This window comes from Pseudorca crassidens, chromosome 2 (genome assembly GCF_039906515.1).
Source record: "Pseudorca crassidens isolate mPseCra1 chromosome 2, mPseCra1.hap1, whole genome shotgun sequence".
Classification (NCBI taxonomy): Eukaryota; Metazoa; Chordata; class Mammalia; order Artiodactyla; family Delphinidae; genus Pseudorca; species Pseudorca crassidens.
The window spans coordinates 21,986,943-22,006,154 of NC_090297.1; the positions used below are offsets into that span (position 1 = coordinate 21,986,943).

Sequence of the window (19,212 nt, forward strand, 5' to 3'; positions counted from 1 at the left end):
TCAAGAAGCTTATAATCAAAAGGGTCAGATAAGACATGTACACAGAATAATACAACCCAAGGTAGACTGTGATAAGTGTTATAATAGAACCCCAGCCCAAGTGCCTGAGCTCAGCAGAGGGTGAGATTAATTTACTTCCCCCAAGAGACTGGAGGCAGGAGACCAAGTCAGAGGGTCGTCTTTGGAATCCTAAGCCTAGACCCAGGAAGTCTCAGAGGCGATGTCGGAGGTCATCCAGTCCACTTTTGCTCCTGTCGGGATTCTCTGTCCCAAGTAAACAGTAACTTTAAAACTGAAACAAAAAGTGGAGCTCTGAAGAAAAACTGTGAAGAGGCTGTGGGAAGGGAAAAGAAGAAGACGAATTCAGCTTTGAGGTGCTGAGGTGCTGGTAGAAGCGACTTACTTCCAAATGGAGAGTTGAAGGCCAGGAAATGGATGAGATCAGGGAGGGAGAGTGTGCCTGGAGAGAGGAAAGATGAAAACAGTAACTAGGGGAACACCCACGTTCCAGGAGTGGGGAGGAGAAAGAGGAGTCAGAGAAGGAGTGGCCAGAGAGAGGTGAGAAAAAAAAAACAACAGTAGAATACCTTGTTACAAAGTTTTTAGAAGAGGGGTATGGAAGACAGGGTGGGAGGCCCCAAGGGAGCAGAAGAGGGGAAACTGCAGCAATAGGGACTGAGGTTAGACCAGAGGTTGCCATGGACCTTTCAATGAATGAAGGCTTTTCCAGAGACTCCACAAATAAGCTGGATTCCCTGTGTCTGGTACATTTTAAGATGGAGCCTTCCCGGAGGCCAGAGGAACCGGGCTATGTGCTCTGATCTCCAAAGATCTGGCGGTCAGCTCTGTAATTAGCGCTACCTCTCCTAACCCGAACCAGTCCCTCCAGGAACTGAAAAGCTGAAGAACATACTTGAGAGGGATTTCACACCCGGCTCTCTGGCCCAGCCCGGTGAAGTCCCCTTTCGTCATGCAGCTTTAATGACTCTCCGGAATGTCACTCTCGTCTGGTATTGCCAGCAATCTGACCAAACCCTCTTGCAAAAGTTTGCAGCATTCGTCCGGGGCGGACTACAGCTCCCAGAGTTCCCGGGCGCTTCCCGGTGCCGATTGGCTGAGCCGTAGGCTCCAGAGGGGGGTGTCGCCCCGCCTCCCCAGGAAACAGGCATCTGATTGGCTGCGGCGCGGGGCTTTTGTGTCCCCGCCCTTCCCCAGGGACCGCGGCGGGCAGAGCGGAGCTGCTGGTGTCAGAGCCCGGAGAGCGCTGGCAGTTCCGCGGTGGGGATGCTGAGGAGCGCTGGGTTTGCGGGCAGCCGTGGCCACTGCGGAGTTCCGAGGCGCTCCGGGCCGTGAAAACCCCTGCGCCGCGGCCAATCCCAGGCTCCCGAGGCCATTCACCATCCAGAAGCCAGACGAGCGGGGAGTCCAGCGCAGCGGCGGCCGTTCCCGGATCCTGGGCTTTCAGAGCCTTCTGGAACCCCGAGAGACACCGCGGGGCTCTAGAACCTCCCCAGCGGCCCGCAGTCCCGGCTTCCTGCGCGCGTCCGTCCGAAAGCCCCTCGGGTGCACGGGCGGTCGGCGAGCCGCGGCTGGGTCCTGGCGCACACCATGATCGTTGCGGACTCCGAGTGCCGCGCCGAGCTGAAGGGCTACCTACCCGGGGCCGGAGAGGTAAGCAGCGGTCGAGCGACGCCACTCTTCCCTTGAACCCAGAGCCGCGTCCGAGCTTTGGGCTGTCGCGAGCTGAGTCTGTGAGCCAACCCCCACCCGGCTCGGGGAGGGGGAGTGGAGCGCGCAAGCCGGAGTGGGGTTGCATCAACTGGCAGCCTCGGCTCCCTCCGCCTCCTGCCCCTACCCCCGGGGCTGTAGAGCCCTCCAAGGCTCCTTTGGACTCCTGGCCAACGAGAGGGGAGCCTTCTCGACGTTATCTTGGGTTTGGGCCCTAGTCGAGGGAGTCTTCAAGTCCAGGCAAATCCCGGCGCAGCGGCCCGACCACTCCTCCTCCCCGCCCCCTTCCGCAGATCCTTTCCTCTAGGCTGGGGCTAGAGGAACTGTTTCTAGGTAGGATATGTACCCGCTGCAGTGCCCCCGCTCGGGGATTGGAGCACTTGGGGCTGGCCAACGGAGGTCGACCTCTTCCCCCGCCCCCACCCGCACCCCCGATTTGGATTGGGGGCGTGGGCGCTTCGGGGCCTTGGCGGGCTGCCGGGTACGCCGCGGCCAAAGCACGGGGGAGAGGGGGAAAACCCTGGCCGCGACACCAGAAGCCAAGCGCCGATTTGGCTGTGCCCTACTAAGTGGTCTGACGTCCCAGAAGTTTGTTTTGGAGGGACTGTCTTTGCAGTGAGGCTGGGAATACGGCTGGACCCAATCTGACACCCCCTCCCCCATTACCACCGCCACGGACAATGGCCATCTTATTTATTACGCACCTACTGGATGCCAGGCTCCGGCTTTGCCTTTTCGCTGAGTCCTCAGGATTAAACTAGCAAAATATGAGCTATACCATTAATAGTAGCCCCAATCTACGGGATGAGAAAATTGACGCCCAGGAGGGGCTATAGAGAGGCTTCCTTCACTAACCCAGCAGAATAGCTCATTCTTTGGCTCGGGTGTCTCTAGGATTTCCAAGTGTGCTTCACACAACGGAGAGTTTTGCTTGTTTCTTGAGTTTACAGACATGGAGCCTGGCGCAAGTGTCTTACTGGGGTTGGGAGTCAGACAAGTGCTAGTCCTGAACTGTGACCCTGGGAAAAACAGCTGCACTTCTCTGAGCAGCACGGTTTCCGGGGGTCCCCGGTTTTCTGTTAGCTTGTCACCTTTCCCTATCATGGTTTAGGAGCCCGAAGTGGAGGGACGAATACTGCTCCTGCCACTTCTCAGTTGCGTGACTTTGACCAAGCTACCTTATTCTGTCTGTTTCCTTCTTTATGGAAATAATTTTATTTATTGGAGCACCTGGGCACTAGAGCAGGCATGCTCCGGGTTCATGTGGCAGCCTTCCCACTTACTTGCTGTGTGACCTTGGCCAAGTGATCACTTCTGTGATCAGCAACTTCCTCCTGTGGAGATTTGGACATATTTCCAAAGGACTGTTGGGAGAATTAACTGAGAATACATGCAAAGGCCAACGCACAGTGCCTAGAGCATAGCAACTACGTCCTGTATCAAACACGCTAGCTATTTTTAGATTGTGGCCACAGCACATATTTCCCTTTCCCCAGAGTGTCTCACAAGGGGGTGTCCGAGCCCACCCCTCCTGCCTGAGGTGAGAATTGGTCCATCCCTCTTTGGGACAGTGTCTGGAAAGTGACCTGGGGAGAAGAGTGTGCCCCTGGTGGACTGGGAAGGCTCTGAGGGTGTGGCCTTTAGGTGGAAGCCAGCTGTCAACAGCAGGCGGGGGTGGGGGGAAGCTGGTGATATCTGACCCCTTTCTACAGATTCTCTCTCAAGAAAAGAGGACCTTGGGAAAATTCTGTTTTAAGCAGGATCTTTAGAAGACAGTAGGGTGCTGAACTTACAGAGCTGGGTGCCCAAGGCCCAAGGGAAGTTGGACAAGTATGAACAAGGAATATACAGTCCCCTCAACTCCCATCACTTCGCCACACATGCTTTCACCAGGTCAAGGCCTTCAGATGCTTCACTCTAGTACTGGTGGTATGTTCTCAGAGCCCTCTTGGGCTCTAGAATCACTTCCTGAAACATCACTGCCTCAGGGAAGTCTTTCCTTCCCCACGAGATAATTCCCCTCTGCATACCTGCTTCCTGTTCCCCTTCTCCATTGCAGGAGCTATTATCCCAATTACAGTATAACAGTTGTGTAATCAGGAATTTCTTGTCTGTCTCCTTTGCTAGACTAGAAACACTCTGTAGGTCCCACCCCCAGCACTGTTCTTAGTACCTAATAGGTGCTCGTAACTATTTGCCCCTTGTTGGCTTAGCTGACCCTTGTGAACTGTGCAAGCTTTGAAGTCAGATCTGAGCTCCAAAAGAACCTCAGTGAGCTGTCTCTGAAAAAGGGATAAGAAGACGTATTTCCCTCCAGGTGGTTGTGAGAAATCGGCCAGATCATGGTGGGCATATGAGTTTATATGCACCACTCCCACACCCCTCCCTGCAAGGCTGGAGATCAGAGGTTGCTTGGGCTCTGTCTCCCTCTCAGGTGTAAACCCAGGCAAGAATCTTGAGTTCAGCAGCCCACGGGGAGGGGAGTCTCTGCCCCTTCCCAGCCGGCAGAGTGGCTTCGAAGGTCTCCGTAGCTGAGTCCTGGAGGTTGCAGGCTCTGGATAGGATACCAAGAATAAAGGCTGGGGCTACTCCAAGAGGCTGATCTGGGTGGTGGACAGGACCCTTGCAAGCCAGACTGAGCTGAATTCAAATCTCAGGTTGGCCTCTTGTCAGCTGGTGCTTAACCTTTGGAACCTTAATCTTTCCTTGTGTGCAGAAGAGACCCCCACCCCCACCCCCAAACTGATGAAGATTAGATGCAACCAGTGTGCTAGTGAAACGTAATATGGAAGCTGATATGAAAGGTAACTTTTAGTGAGCGCTTAAATCAAGAGCCAGGCACTGAGCTCTGAGGTGATTATCCTCTCTTTACAACTTGCCTGAAGCCCTCGCAGTTGAGTGGCCACCCAGACGGCTGTCTGACCTCAGTGTTCCTGCTGCCCTGTGTGGTCCCCTCAGTTGGAACTCATTGGTTTTCCCTCTGCCCCATCCTAGCTGTGTTGCCTTGGGTAGGTCACCCGCCCCCTCTGGTTTTCCTTTCTTTATCCACATAGTCAGGGCGGGGATCTTGCCTTTATCAGGTGTGCTGAACCTGCACTGTCCTATATGGTAGCCCTTAGCCACATGTGGCTATTGAAATGTAGATAAATCAGATTTTTTAAAATTAAAAATTCAGTTTTTCAGTTGCACTAGTCATACTTCAAATGCTCAGCCACTGTGGCTAGGGGCTACCATATTTATTGGACAGCGCAGATAAAGAATATTTCATCATAGCACAAAGTTTTATTGGACTCACTGTGCTAAACTCTGGGATAACAACAGAGAACTAGATCCAGTGTGTGCTCTCAAGGTAAGAAACAAGGTAGGATGACAAGGGCTGTGACTGGGGCAGTGGATCCCCTGGGAATGTAGACGGAGAAGGAGCTTCTCATTCCTGGTGAACCTCAGAGGCAAAGCCTTGGGGCTTCTGAGACCTTGAGAAGTTTAGAGAATAGGAAGTTTCTGCAGTTGAGGAAACCTGATTTGTATCCTAACTCTGCTACCTCCTTCCTGGCTGAGTGACCGGAAGTGACTTGACCTCTCTGAACCTTATTCCCCATCTGTAAAATGGGAGCTCTGGTAGTAGAACTCCCTTAAAGTGCACATGAAATAAATGCTTCGCCAATGGTAATCAGTGTTGTTACCCACCATTATTATTATTGCCTTCCTACCCCAGGAAGTAGGGGAGGGCTGATTCGGAGGTGTCATCTCTTGGTGGTGGGCCCCTGCCCCGTCTGCTTCCTCTCAAGTTTTGGGTGTCTAGGTTGGGGAGGCATTCAGGGTACTGGAGCTCTGGAGTAGAATCTGCTTGATCTTGCCTTCAGGGCTTTGCACTTTCTGTTACATCTGACTGGAATGCTGGTTCCCTAGATCTTTACAGGCCCTTTACAGGCCCATCAACTCATTTAGATATTTGATATTTAGATATCAACTTAAAGGTTGTCTCCTCAGTGGCTTTGCCTGTCTACTAGGACTGAAATATTGCACACACTCCCCCACCCATCCATATAATCTATGATTTGACATCCTATTCATCATTTGTTTGATTGTCTTTCTCCTTTAGATCGTAAATTCTGGGAAAGCTAAGATTTTGTCTTTTCACTCCTGTACTCTTGCTACCTGCCATGTAGTCATCAAAAATATTTGTTGAGTGAACAGATTAATTCTGGTTTCGCCTGGAAAGCACTTAACACAGTGCCTTATAATTGAGAAAGTGATCAATAAGTGGTGTGAAACAATGGCCCTCCCTCCCCGGCAAATTATGCTGGGCCGCACCCAATTAAATTAGAATTGCTGGGCCTTGGCATTGGTATTTTTTAAAAAGCTTCTCAAAGGGATTCTAAATGTGCAGCTTGGGTTGAGAGGCCCTTGTTTGAAATAATAACAATGAGGTTAAGGATCTCTGACTTGTTAAGCGCTTGCTGTGACAGGTGTACTGAGCTAAGGCCTATACAGGCAGTACCTCATTACGTCCTTATGACTACCCAGTGACAGTAGGTACTATTACCCCGTAATCTGGTGAGGAAACTGAGGCTCACAGAGCTAGCAGATAATAGGTGGTGGAGTTGTCATCTGAGCCCAGGCAGCTTGTGTCAAGAGCCCCTATCTTTTAACAGTATTCTATCATCATCATCATCTTCTTCATCAGGGCTGATAATGTTGGTAGATCCAGACCTATCATTTAGAGACCCACAGGCATCAGTTTCTTCCCTTGACAGCTCCTGGGGCAGATTTTAGAGTGGGAAGGGATTCCCAAAGCTGTTCACTGTCCCTCGCTAGTACCCTGGTGGGCCCTCCCTGTCCCACACCCCCCAACTCCCCCAGTTCCTTCCTGCCTTTCCCCACCACACCTGGCTGTGGTTTTCTATCTGTCCTTAGGTCCCCTGAGGGGGAGGCCTAGTTTGTGGAGTCAGCAATCCTTATCTCCCAGACAGAGCTGTTAGGTTTTTTTTCTCTTTGGTGAGGGAGGAGGGAAGGTGAAACGGGAGTGCTTGGGGACTGTGGTGGTTTCTATGCTGGACTTGGACCAGGCTGGCCTGGTAGATCCCAGAAGTATGGGCTGAAAGGGGCTAAGCAGTCAGCCCAGCTACCTTCTTTGTCCAAGATTAAGGCCCAGAGAGTTTAGGTTACTTTCTCAGAGTCACACAGCAAGTTAGTGGCAGCAGAATTGGTACTCATGCCTGGGACTTTTGTACCCTTGTTCCTTCCTTTGTGGTCTTTCAGAGCCCCAGAGCTCTGCCTCCCTCAGGGGGTTTTTGGCTATGTGAAAAGGAAGGTTCAATTATAATCTTTAGTCCCTGGACACTTGAGGATTAGCAGTAAGTCTAAATTTGAATGAGGAGGGGAGAGTTAGGAGGACACCGTCTCTGTCCAGTGAGGGTATGACTCTGGTTTGGATAAACTGTTTCTAAGGCCAGTGCTGAGAGCCCCCTCCCAGGTAGCAAAACAAATGGATAAATAAAACTGGTGGTTTCCATAGAGGCTCCAATACAGCCACGTCAGAATAGCTGCTGCCATCAGCGTTGTACCGCCCTGCCCTCCACGCCTCTCTGCTTTCTCTGTTTTCTTCATTCACAGACTAGTGTGAATTACCTGGTACCGTTCTCCACAGAATGTGATCTGGTAGTAGGGAGACCTATCTCAGACAATTAGAAGGCAACGTTTTCAGAAGCAAAAGCGTTGGGAATTGGGGGGTCACAGATGAGGATCAGAAGAAAGGTTCTTAGACCCTGGAAGACAGAGCTAGCTCTGCAAAAGGTGTGACCAGTGTGAGCACGGCGGGCCTGAGCCACTAATGGTCTGGGAGGCTACAGGAGGCAGAGGCAGGGTTTTAAGCCAGTAATGAGATTTGCACTTGAGGAAGTTCACTCTGGCTACAGCAAGTTTGCCCTCTTTAGAAACCACCAGTGTCATGTACTCACTAGATCTGCTCCTGGTCCCAGAGGTGGGGTTGGGGGAGAATGTTTTATTTATTCATTCGTTCTGTTAACTTGGTAGAGGATGGATAGGAGAGGGCGGGGCTGTGGAGGCAGGGAGACCATCGGTGAGGCTGTGGGTTTGAGAGGGGCTGAAGCTGCATCGTAGGAGTCTAGGGGACTTGGTAACCTGGCTTCAGGGTACGAACAAGGGGGCTTCTTCTATAGGTTCTCCAGGGCTGCCGAGAAGGTGGCCTCCTGGAAATGTGCAACACGGTGGCTGTATATTTCCCTTGGGGCTCTATAGTGGGCTCCTGTGTCCCTTCCCAGTTCCTGAAGAACTCAGCCTGTGGGGTAAGCTCTCTTGGTCGCTTTACCCTTTCTTCACCCACCAAACTGGTATATATTTCCACCTGACTGCTTCATGCAAGGTGAGCCAGAAAGGTGATTTTAAAAGCTCAGTGTGGGGGACTTCTCTGGTGGTCCAGTGGTGAAGACTCTGCGCCCCCAATGCAGGGGGCCCGGGTTCGATCCCTGGTTGAGGAGCTAAGATCCTGGATTTCGCATGGTGCAGCCTAAAAAAAAAAAAACTTAGTGTGACCCCTCGGATAGGAGGAGAAAACTGGAGAGAGAACTATCTTCTTAGTCCTCGCTTTTACCTCCATCTAACCATGATGTGCTTCCTTCTAGGAGCAGAGGGAGAGCCGGGTTCGGCGAGGCCCTCGAGGGCCCAGCGCCTTCATTCCAGTGGAGGAGGTAAGCTTGGAAGGGGTTAGGAATTGTTGTGGGTCCCTGGGAAGAAAGGACATGGGGCATTGAGTGTGTGTGGGGCTTTGCTGGTCTCTTGAAATTGCAGGTTTGAAACTACCCCTTCAGGTTCTTGACCCATTTAATCCACAAAACAGCTCTTTGAGGCAAGCATGTCAACCCCATCTTGCTGGGAAGAAACATGCTCAAAGAGATAAAGTGATAATAACACAGCCAGGTAATGAGCAAACTTGTGATTCCCAGAACAAGACTTGCATTTCCTTAAGAAGATAGAACTATGCATGTTTATCTTCTCATCCTTGACTGTGCGTGTATTAAAGTTTTTTTCGACTTCAAAAGTAATATGTGTTCATTATTTTTAAATTTCCAACGTTTCAGAAAGCTTTAGTTTCTTACAATCCCACTCCCACAGAGATAATCGCTGTTAACCATTTGCCACTGTTTTCCAGACTTTTTTTCATACGGAGCCAAGGTCATAGTTTATAACATGGTTCTGTTGTTGTTGTTTATTTGGGTTTCTGGTGTGGTTTTTTTTGGTTGTTGTGTTTTATTTTTTCACTTAATGCAACAGAGACACCTTTCATCTACTGAGTCAGGTCATCCATTCATTTATTTAACAGATATCTATTGAATGATTAATGTGTGTCAGGCACTGTTCTAGGTGCTGGGGATACAGCAGAGAACAAGACAGACAAAAATCCTTGCCATCGTGGAACTGACACTCCAGTGTGTGCCTGGTGGTGGGGGAAACTTCAAAACCCATGAACAGGCAAATTAAAAAATAATAGTTTCCTTCTTTTTCTTTGGCCTTCAGTGAACAAAGACAAATGTTTCCTTGTCCTCCTTGTTCTCCTAATGTGTAGGCCAAGCAGTTAATGAGCTGTTAACAAACGCCTAAACCCTTCAGTTCCTTCCACCCTTTGTAAGTGGAAAACACACAACCACCCGCTGATTATTTACGTAGCCCAGAATTTTAAGCTCAAATATTGTTCTTATCTTTTATTTTTTCATTTATAAATAACCACTCCTCTTCTGTAGTAAAGGAAAGAAATAGGCTTTGGGCTTAATCAGGAATTGAATCCTGGTTCTGTCATTTACCAGGTCTGTAACCTTGAGCACAGAATGAAATCTCTCTGGGTCTTGATTCCCTCATGTGTCAGTGGGGGAAAATAATAGTATTCACCTCACAGGGTAACTGGGAAGAATCAGTGAGATAATGCAGGCGGGGAATGCTCCTAACTCAGACCTGGCACGGAGAGATCACTCAGGAAATGTGAACTATTTTGTACCCACCTCCAATGACTGCATGGATTTGCACTATTAGAATAGAAGCTCTGTGGGGAACTCCCTGGCAGTCCAGTGGTTAGGATCCTGCGCTTTCATTGCTGAGGGCCTGGGTTCAATCCCTGGTTGGGGAACTAAGAGCCCGCAAGCCGCCCGGCACAGCCAAAAAAAGAATAGAAGCTCTACGAAAGCAGGAGAAGCCGTACTTTAATCTCTGTGCCTCCTATCTAAAATTGGAGAAAACAGGTCTCTAATTTCATAGTTGTGAGCAGTAAATGAGTTAATATATGTAAAGTGTTTGAACAGTGCTTGGCACTTAGCGAGCATTATATAAGTATCAACCAGTATTATATAAAGTGTCTAATAAGTATTTGTTTAATCATTTAATGCAATATCTTTTCCTCCCCTGTTCTCCTTTTTTTGGACATGGCGGTTGTCTTCAGTTCCTTGCTATTAAAATTCCAATGAATGCAATGAATATGTTGGTCTCTTTGGTGGGGAGGGCAGGAGGGGAAGCCATCCCTTCCTCACCTCTGCTTGGCAGGTCTTTCGGGAGGGAGCCGAGAGCCTCGAGCAACACCTGGGGCTGGAGGCGCTGATGTCCTCCGGGAGGGTGGACAACCTGGCAGTGGTGATGGGCCTGCACCCCGACTACTTTACCAGCTTTTGGCGCCTGCACTACCTGCTGCTGCACACGGATGGGCCCTTGGCCAATTCCTGGCGCCACTACATCGCCATCATGGTGAGCCTGTCTGAGCCTGACTTTTGTAGGGGTGGACACATTGGGGGATTCGGTGCTCAGATCTCTCTGCTGGGGGCTTGATTCCACAAACAAGGAGGAGAGGCAGCATAAAGCAAAGCCCTGGCTTTATCTGACCATCCATCGAATTTTAGATTTTGAAGAGAGGCCTATTTAATGCCTGCTTTGCAGATGGGGAAACTGAGGCACATAGGAGTCAGGTGACCTGCCCAAGGGAGGACAACAAGCCAGGGGCAAAGCTGGGGTTAGAACCTAAGTTTCCTGCCTCTCAGGCGACAGTGAGGCTCGTGATGTTCCCTCCATGGGGTACCCACCGAGCAGGGCACAGAAAGAAGCGGGTGACCTGGGCTCTGTCCACCACCTCCAGGCCGCCGCCCGCCACCAGTGCTCCTACCTGGTGGGCTCCCACATGGCTGAGTTTCTGCAGACTGGCGGTGACCCTGAGTGGCTGCTTGGCCTCCACCGTGCCCCCGAGAAGCTGCGCAAGCTCAGCGAGATCAACAAGCTGCTGGCTCATCGGCCGTGGCTCATCACCAAGGAGCACATCCAGGTGCGGTGGGCAGAGAGGCGGGTCCCCGAGGGAGCACGGGGGCCAGGCTGGGGCATGGCAGGCAGCCCAGGGCAGGCACTGAGCAGGTCTGGCCTTTCCTTTTCTCTCCAGGCCTTGCTGAAGACAGGCGAGCACAGCTGGTCCCTGGCCGAGCTCATCCAGGCCCTGGTCCTCCTCACCCACTGCCACTCGCTAGCCTCCTTCGTGTTCGGCTGTGGCATCCTCCCTGAGGGGGACCCCGAGGGAAGCCCCGCCCCCCAGGCCCCTTCACCCCCCAGTGAGCAGAGCACACCCCCCAGCAGGGACCCACTGAACCACTCTGGGGTAAGTCACGGGCTTCAGTCTTGGTGGGAGAGGAAGCTGGCATGGCCCCTGGTCCTTGGGTAGAAGACAGCGCCTCCCTATCTGAAGCTGCTTCCCTATCGCACGCTGAGAGGCCTTAGAAAAGTTATTTGATTTTGAAACCCAGTTTCCTCATCTGGGAAATGAGGATAAAGACTCGCACTTCATAAAGGGTTGTGAGGATGAGATGAAATAACCATGTGACTGGCCTCAGCATGGAGCCCCGTGGGCTTAAAGTCACTGACTTTTAGAACTTTAAAAATACGAAGTTTGCCTCTCATTCTATAAAGTGGCTTATTTGTTTGTATTTTAAAAATACAGATACTTTAAAAAGCCCTTTCTGTGAGGGAAGTTGATGCTCAGAGAAGCCGTGTCTATTCTCTAGCTCTTAAGCATCACTTTGGGAAGCACAGGCCATGTGAGCTATCCAGTGCAGTGGCTGTCACAGAGGAGGCACGGGGCCTTTACGGTCGTTCAGGAAGGCCCGGCATGTGGGAAAGACGTGTGGGGTTTCTGGGGCCCAGGGAGGAAGAGTAGATGGCCACCACCAGGTCTCTCCTGCAGGGCTTTGAGGCTGCCCGCGACGTGGAAGCTTTGATGGAGCGCATGAGGCAGCTGCAGGAGAGCCTGCTGCGGGATGAGGGGGCCTCCCAGGAGGAGATGGAGAGCCGCTTTGAGCTGGAGAAGTCAGAGAGCCTGCTGGTGACCCCCTCAGGTACAGGGTCACAGGTGTCCAGGTTCAGGGGCCGCCCCCTCCTTACATCATCTCTGCTGGGAAGCAGGTACCTCCATGCACTGCACCTCTGCAGCCACGTCCCAGCCACCACAGGCCTGATTTACCTCCTCCCCCAGGCCTGGCTCCTGCCGAAGTCCTGGTCCCACTCGATGTGGTGAGGGGCTTTCTCTGGCCCCCTACTCTGCATTTCCCAGCCCCCTAATGGTGATTAACCAGGAGTGGAGGCCACTGTGCTCCATGCCTTGGCCTCACCATGACCTCTTTCTGACGTCCTCAGCGGACATCCTGGAGCCCTCTCCAAACTCAGACATGCTATGCTTTGTGGAAGACCCCACTTTCGGATATGAGGACTTCACCCGGCGGGGGACTCAGGCGCCCCCCACCTTCCGCGCCCAGGTAGGCTCTCCCCACTGGTCTTACTATTGCTTTGCAAACAAGCAGGGGTGGGTGGTTTGTGTAGTTAGAGATTTGGGTACCTTCTCTCCCTCAGGATTGCACGAGGGAAGTGGGAGACCCTGGATGTGAAGGGACCCACCTGTGCCCTAAGCTCAGGGGGTCCTGATCACAAGGAGGAAGTCACCACCAAGCTGCATCCTCCTCAGCTTCTCGGGTCCAGACCAAGCAGCGGGTTAGATCTGTGGGGTGGAGAGACACATTATGGAGAGCCAAGGTGTGCTCCAGAGGATGGCGTCTCTCCGGCTAGCCTTGGGCCCCAAACATTCTCAGCACTGACCCCTTCCCACGTTCCTCAGGATTATACCTGGGAGGACCATGGCTATTCACTGATCCAGCGGCTCTACCCCGAGGGTGGGCAGCTGCTGGATGAGAAGTTCCAGGCAGCCTATAGCCTCACCTACAACACCATTGCCATGCACAGCGGAGTAGATACCTCCATGCTCCGCAGGGCCATCTGGAATTACATCCACTGCGTCTTTGGCATCAGGTGAGTGCAAGACCAGGGCATGAGTGTACTGCAAGCCCTCAATCTGAGCTCACAATTGCTTCCTTTTTCTGTTTGTTTTTCTTTCCCTTTCTTCCTGCCTATATTGTTTTTCAAAGCAAATGTATTTCTTTGCTGATTATAAAAGATAATAGCCATGCTCACCTTTTGAAACTCTTTAATCCGACCCCCAGAGATAACTAGGGAGATTTTATATATGTGTGTGTGTGTATGTGTATGTGTATGTGTGTGTATATATATATATATATATAGAGAGAGAGAGAGAGTTATATTTGTATTTTCATTCCAAGTAGCATTTCTTCTCATAATAAATAAAACAACAGAAATGCCAACAGTAGGGGATTTTAAATAATGACATATCCATTCAGTGAAATATTATGCAGCTATTAAAAATTATAATAATGGCTTATTTATATTGCCATGGGAAAATGGTCAAAATGTATTGAAAGAAAAGAAAGCTGGCTACCAACCAGAATCTTCTTTTTGTTCCTTTTTTTTTTTCTTTAAACTAAAAGCGTGTACATGCATGGAAAATGTGTGGAAGGCTGTACCGTAAAATGTTATTTGATAATGGCTGTCTCTGTATAGTATATGATGAATTACATTTTCATTCTGTTACCTAAGTATTTTCTGATCTTTTTTTAGTAAGTTTTTTTTTTAATTGATGGAATCATACTTGATATATTCTGCAACTTGCTTTTTTTACCTAATAATCTATTGTGAACCACCTTCCTTGTTGGTGTGAATAGATCTTGCATGCTTTTTAACCACTGTATAGTGTTGTTGTGGATGAAGTGTAACTATCCAACCATTTCCCTATTGTTGGATATTTAGGTGGTTTGCCGTTTTTCACTATTACAAATACCATGTGCAATGACTAGTTTTATACCTAAGTCCTTTTTTTAAAAAAAATTTATTTATTTATTTATTTTGGCTGCGTTGGGTCTTCGTTGCTGCACGTCGGCTTTCTCTAGTTGCAGCGAGTGGGAGCCATTCTTTGTTGTGATGTGCTGGCTTCTCACTGTGGTGGCTTCTCTTGTTGCGGAACACGGGCTCAGTAATTGCGGCATGTGGGCTAAGTAGTTGGGGCTCGCGGGCTCTAGAGCTCAAGCTCAGTAGTTGTGACGCACGGGCTTAGTTGCTCCGTGGCATGTGGGATCTTCCTGGACCAGGGCTCGAACCCATGTCCCCTGCATTGGCAGGCGGATTCTTAACCACTGTGCCACCAGGGAAGCCCTATACCTAAGTCCTTGTAGGTAAACCCTAGATGTGAAATTACTTGTCAAAAATATACACAGGGGCTTCCCTGGTGGCGCAGTGGTTGACAGTCCGCCTGCCGATGCAGGGGACACGGGTTCGTGCCCCGGTCCGGGAAGATCCCACATGCCGTGGAGCGGCTGGGCCTGTGAGCCATGGCCGCTGAGCCTGCGCGTCCGGAGCCTGTGCTCCGCAACGGGAGAGGCCACAACAGTGAGAGGCCCGCGTACTGCAAAAAAAAAATATATATATATACACAGAACAATTTTTTTATTTTTACAAACCTCACTCTGATAATGTTGTGGTAAATTTAAAGAATTAAAGAAAGAAACAATTTCCCAAAATTCTACTGCTCCACAACCACATCCACATTCTGAGATGTTTTCCTCCATTGCTTTTTTTCTTTCTTATGTAATTGCTTTTGTATAGTTGAAATTATAATTGTTATTTCGTTTTTTAAAAGATATGCTTGATGTCTGTAAAGAGCCAGATTTTTAGTAAATTTAGGAAACAGATAACAAAAAGAAGAAACTAAAAATCATCCATAATCCCACCTGCTCTTATTATTGTCAAATATTTCTTTCCTGTCTTTTTTCCATGCACAAATGACCAAAACACATATAATTTTACAAAAATAAAGACTTTCTTGTCTACTGTATTTATTTTACTCAGTTTAATCAAGTGAGAGCATATTTTAGAGAGCACGTGATTTTTTTTTCTTGCTTTTCTAGTTTAGCTATTATTCCACGCATCAAAAAAAAAAATCCCCAAAGTTTTAAAAAGGTACATGTTCCTTGTAGAAAAATGTGCATTTCTGTGCATTACTAGCTGTAAATCATATTTCACTGAGTGGGTTGAGCTGTGCTTAATTGGCCAGCCTCCTTCTGGCCAACCTCCTTGGCAGGTTTCTAAGTCAGCGAAGGCCAAGGATGGACGGGCATCTTAGGGTGTGTGCGGCACAGGCTAGTTCCTGCCCAGCTGCCAGGTCCAGGCTCCTCCACTCTCCAACATGGCCCTCACTCCTAAACCTTTGTCTACCAAATCTGTCCTCTAGTCTAAAACTGGTCTTCTGGGACTTCCCTGGCGGTCCAGTAGTTAAAACTGTGCTTCTACCGCAGGGGGCACGGGTTCGATCCCTGGTCGGGGAACTAAGGGCCCACGTGCCGCGTGGCGTGGCCAAAAAAAAAAAATTTTTTTTTTAATTTAAAAAAAAGTAAAGAAAAATTAAACCAGTCTTCCTCATCCACATTGATCTGTGATGACTCACTGGCTCACTGGACTAGGGAGTGACAAAGTGGCTTCTAGACTTGTCACCAACTTGCTCTTTGACTTTGAACAAGCTAATTGCCTTCCCCAGGCCTTAGTTTGCCCATCTGTAAAATGACTACCGGCTCCTTTTTCTCTTTCCCTCTTCCTTCTCCAGGGTAAATATTTGCATTGATCTCCTGCCCCATCTTCCATGCATGGCCTCAGCTGTAAAGTAGTGACTATGACCTTGGAGTCAGGCAGAGCTGAGTCTGAATCCCATTCCCAGATGTGTGACCTAGGTGACTTCACTTCTCTGAACCTCAGTTTCATCTGTAAAATTGAGACTGATGAAATACAATAAATTGTATACAATAGTTTTGTATACAGTAGTGTACAGTAGTTTTGAGGATGCCATGAATACATGTTCACATGGTCAGTACAGCATGCTCACCCTCTGTGCATTCCCCTACGAGTCCAGTGGGCTGTGATAATATGACATCAGCTGTTTTTCTAAGAGGAATGAAGTTTCTAGTTGCTTCCTACCTTCTGCCTTTTCTCGCCACTCTCTGTTCCTCCTTCTGCAGGGTGGGACTGGGGAGAGGAGATACTTGTGGGAGCAGAGGGTAAGTGATGCTACTGGGGCCTTTCCATCCAGATATGATGACTATGACTACGGAGAGGTGAACCAGCTCCTGGAGCGGAACCTCAAGGTCTATATCAAGACAGTGGCCTGCTATCCAGAGAAGACCACCCGAAGAATGTACAACCACTTCTGGAGGCACTTCCGCCACTCAGAGAAGGTGAGGCTCTCAGGGTAGGAGCAGGACGGAAGCAGACAGCCTGGCCCATGGAGGAGGCAAGGGGTCGGGACCCAGTGAGGTGCCCCAGACTAAGTCTGTTCTGCCAGATGGGGCACCTGGGTGTATTGTCCTGGGTTCATGTCCTACTCCACTGTGTGGTTTCAGACTCCATTTACTCACCTGTAAAGTAGGAGTGTGCTTCCCAGGGTCCTCAGTGGCAGCCAGAAGGACCTGGGTTCAAATCATAACCCTGTTACCTGGTAGTCATGTGACCTTGGGCAGGTCATTTTGCCTCTCTGAGCTTGTTTTCTTTACAATAGGAATAAAAACTGCCTGCCTTTCAAGGTTGCTGGGAGGATGAAATAAGAAAATGAATGTAAACCTCTGATCCCAAATAGATGTCAGGGGTAGCTATTGTTTTTAGTTTCGGGGGATGAAGAGATTAGCCGTGATAGGGATAAATGTGCTTGAAATTCTAACACAGTCCTTGCACCAAGTTGCTTAGAGCCTTAGGAAAGGTCAAGGCATCTCTGTAGGAAAGGGGAGGATGAGGGACTTCCGTGACAGTCAGTTGGTTAAGACTCTGTGCTCCCAAGGCAGGGGGCACAGGTTCAATCCCTGGTCAGGGAACTAAGATCCTGCATGCCACACAGCATGGCCAAAAAAAAAAAAAAAAAAAAGAATGGGGAAGGATGAGTGGTCAGGGATAGTGGCAGTCTGGGAGGGAAGGGGCTGGCGAGGAGTGACATCAGTTGCCAACAAGCCCTTGTTCTGCGCCCCAGGTCCACGTGAACTTGCTGCTTCTGGAGGCCCGCATGCAAGCCGCCCTGCTCTATGCCCTCCGTGCCATCACCCGCTACATGACCTGACTCGTGTGCAGGACCTGGGCCTGGAGCAGCTGACCCTGGAGGCATCCTTCTCCCTGCAAGGACTTCTCTGTCTGGAGACAGACCCTAAGCCTGCCTGTCCCACGCCCACCCACCCTATTCTGGTGGTGGGCCTGTGTGTGATGTGCAGCCCCTGAGCCACACCCTCCTTCTCACTGGAATGGACAGGATCATTGCACTGACTCTGGGATCTCAGCTCTGCCCCTGGGAGCTGGAAGAGGACTAGCAAATCTCCAGGCGCCAAGGCCCTTCTTCCTGCCCCTACCCCCAGAGGCCAAGGGCACAGGAAGGAAAATGGGCTGAGCTCAGACTTGTGTGCCAGCAGGCAGGGGCCCGGGCAGCACAAGTACTTTGGCCTTCCTGGCCTGGAAAGTCCCTGGCTGGCCCCCAAGGGAGAGGGGCAAACACCTCCAGGGACTGACACTCCAAGCGGCTTTGCCTTTCCTCCTGCTTCCTCATTCTCAGACTTCATTACCTCCCACCTGCCATTCATCCATCAATGTGAAAGTCAGGGTCACAGCTGGTTTGTGCGTCTGGCTCCCCAAAAGCCTGTTGTGTTAGGCAGCCTGCAGGCCTCTCGTCCCCTGGTTGCCCCAGTCCTAGTTCAGTTCCTTTGACCTCCTTTGTTTGCCCTTTTACCCTTTTCTCCCACACCTGGTGGTATGAGGCCCCAGGAGAGAGACCAAGCACATCAAACAAGCAGATTATCTCTAGAGAGTCTGGACTCTCTGTTGGTCACTTTGCCTTTAGAAGAGGGAGTATTATATTATACATTCTCTGTATTTCGGTTTTTTATGGGTGAGGTTCTTCAGGGCCTCAACCCTAGAGCCATAGTCAGTGTCTGAGAGAAGGACAGGGAAAAATCTGTCCTCCCCAGAGCTGCACCTGCCCTGCAGAAGCTGGCATCCCACTTTGCTATCTCCCATGGCTCTGCCACAAACATTGCCAAAAAAGCAAGCCTTTCTAGGTGGTTTAGGTGGTACATGGCTCAGGGGGAGAGGCAGGAGACCCCAGGGTTCTTGTGTGGCCCCTGGCACTGGCCAGGTGACCTCCATTTCCACAGTTGCAGACTGAGGGGTAGTTTCTGAGATATTTGAGCCTTCACTCAGATTCTGAGGCCAGCAGCCAACTGCAATCCTTGCAGGATCTTGAGGGCTTCTGGGGAGCCCCCCCCTCTTGTAGTCAGTCTCTCCGGGCTACCTACCAAGGACCTCCCCACCCCCATCCCAATTTCTGTCCCTTCTCCTCGGTTTTAGGTGGATTGCTTGAAGGCAGAAGCAGCCGAGGACTGATCCCAGGCACTTTCTGTAGCAAACGAGCTGTGAATTATGACTTCCCTTGCCCTTCTTCCGTCAGTATGTGCCTCCCCTCTGACCAGTTGGGAGGTGACTGAAGAAAGGCAAGGGCCAAGCTGCTGCTGCTTCTGACCCTCCCCTCTGGGGTGGGGCAGGAGAGGAGCCTGGTCATTGTGCCACATTTCATACCCGTGCAGGCATGGGCAAGCAGCTGGCACCCCCTTCAGGCCTCAAAGCCCTCCCTGCAATGAAGCTGGGCAGGAGAGAAGAGGCCCCAGCATTGGGGTTTGGATTCCAGAGGGGACAAGATGACTGTACGTGTCCCCGGGTGGGTGGGGAGGAGTATTCAGTGTTCAAGTGCAGAAATCTTTGCCTTTGCTACCAGTTCTGTATGATGAGAAATAAAAGTTCACTGAGGTTTTGTTTTGTACTTCTTGTTAATGGGCTGTTTTTCCCATTTCCTAAGGGTCATAGTTCACCTCTTGGCATAAGCAGGGAGCTGTGATTGCATCATGGACCTGACCTGCCAGCCCTTACCCTGCTAAGCACTTGTGCCCACGACCGTAGGGTTGGGAGTGGTTGGCACTAAAGGTCTACTTTTGTCCCTTGGGTGTCCAGCCCTGCCACTCATCTGTGGCTGGC

At 50.3% G+C, this 19,212-nt stretch overlaps 1 protein-coding gene across 3 annotated transcripts; it reads left to right on the forward strand.

The window, feature by feature from the left end:
• Nucleotides 1-1,199: 1,199 nt before the first annotated feature.
• Nucleotides 1,200-19,000, forward strand: SESN2 (sestrin 2). 3 transcript variants are annotated; one of them, XM_067725066.1, is made up of 10 exons: nucleotides 1,200-1,671; nucleotides 8,376-8,438; nucleotides 10,279-10,476; nucleotides 10,862-11,044; nucleotides 11,156-11,368; nucleotides 11,951-12,101; nucleotides 12,400-12,518; nucleotides 12,875-13,065; nucleotides 16,244-16,388; nucleotides 17,171-19,000. In XM_067725066.1, exons 1-10 carry the CDS (start codon nucleotides 1,609-1,611, stop codon nucleotides 17,255-17,257), a joined length of 1,413 nt encoding a protein of 470 aa, XP_067581167.1. In that variant the 5' UTR covers nucleotides 1,200-1,608; the 3' UTR covers nucleotides 17,258-19,000. The 3 variants fall into 3 exon arrangements, with proteins under 3 accessions (XP_067581167.1, XP_067581168.1, XP_067581165.1); XM_067725067.1 differs by having other exon boundaries at nucleotides 8,379-8,438; XM_067725064.1 differs by having other exon boundaries at nucleotides 1,201-1,671; nucleotides 8,373-8,438.
• The last annotated feature ends 212 nt before the right edge of the window (nucleotides 19,001-19,212 follow it).

Excerpts from the sequence above, each read along its gene's own strand:
- SESN2 (XM_067725064.1), top strand. The coding sequence starts at position 1,609 with ATGATCGTTGCGGACTCCGAGTGCCGCGCCGAGCTGAAGGGCTACCTA. Across the intron at positions 8,439-10,278 it reads CCTTCATTCCAGTGGAGGAG|GTCTTTCGGGAGGGAGCCGA; the intron begins GTAAGCTTGGAA and ends TCTGCTTGGCAG. Across the intron at positions 10,477-10,861 it reads GCCACTACATCGCCATCATG|GCCGCCGCCCGCCACCAGTG; the intron begins GTGAGCCTGTCT and ends CACCACCTCCAG.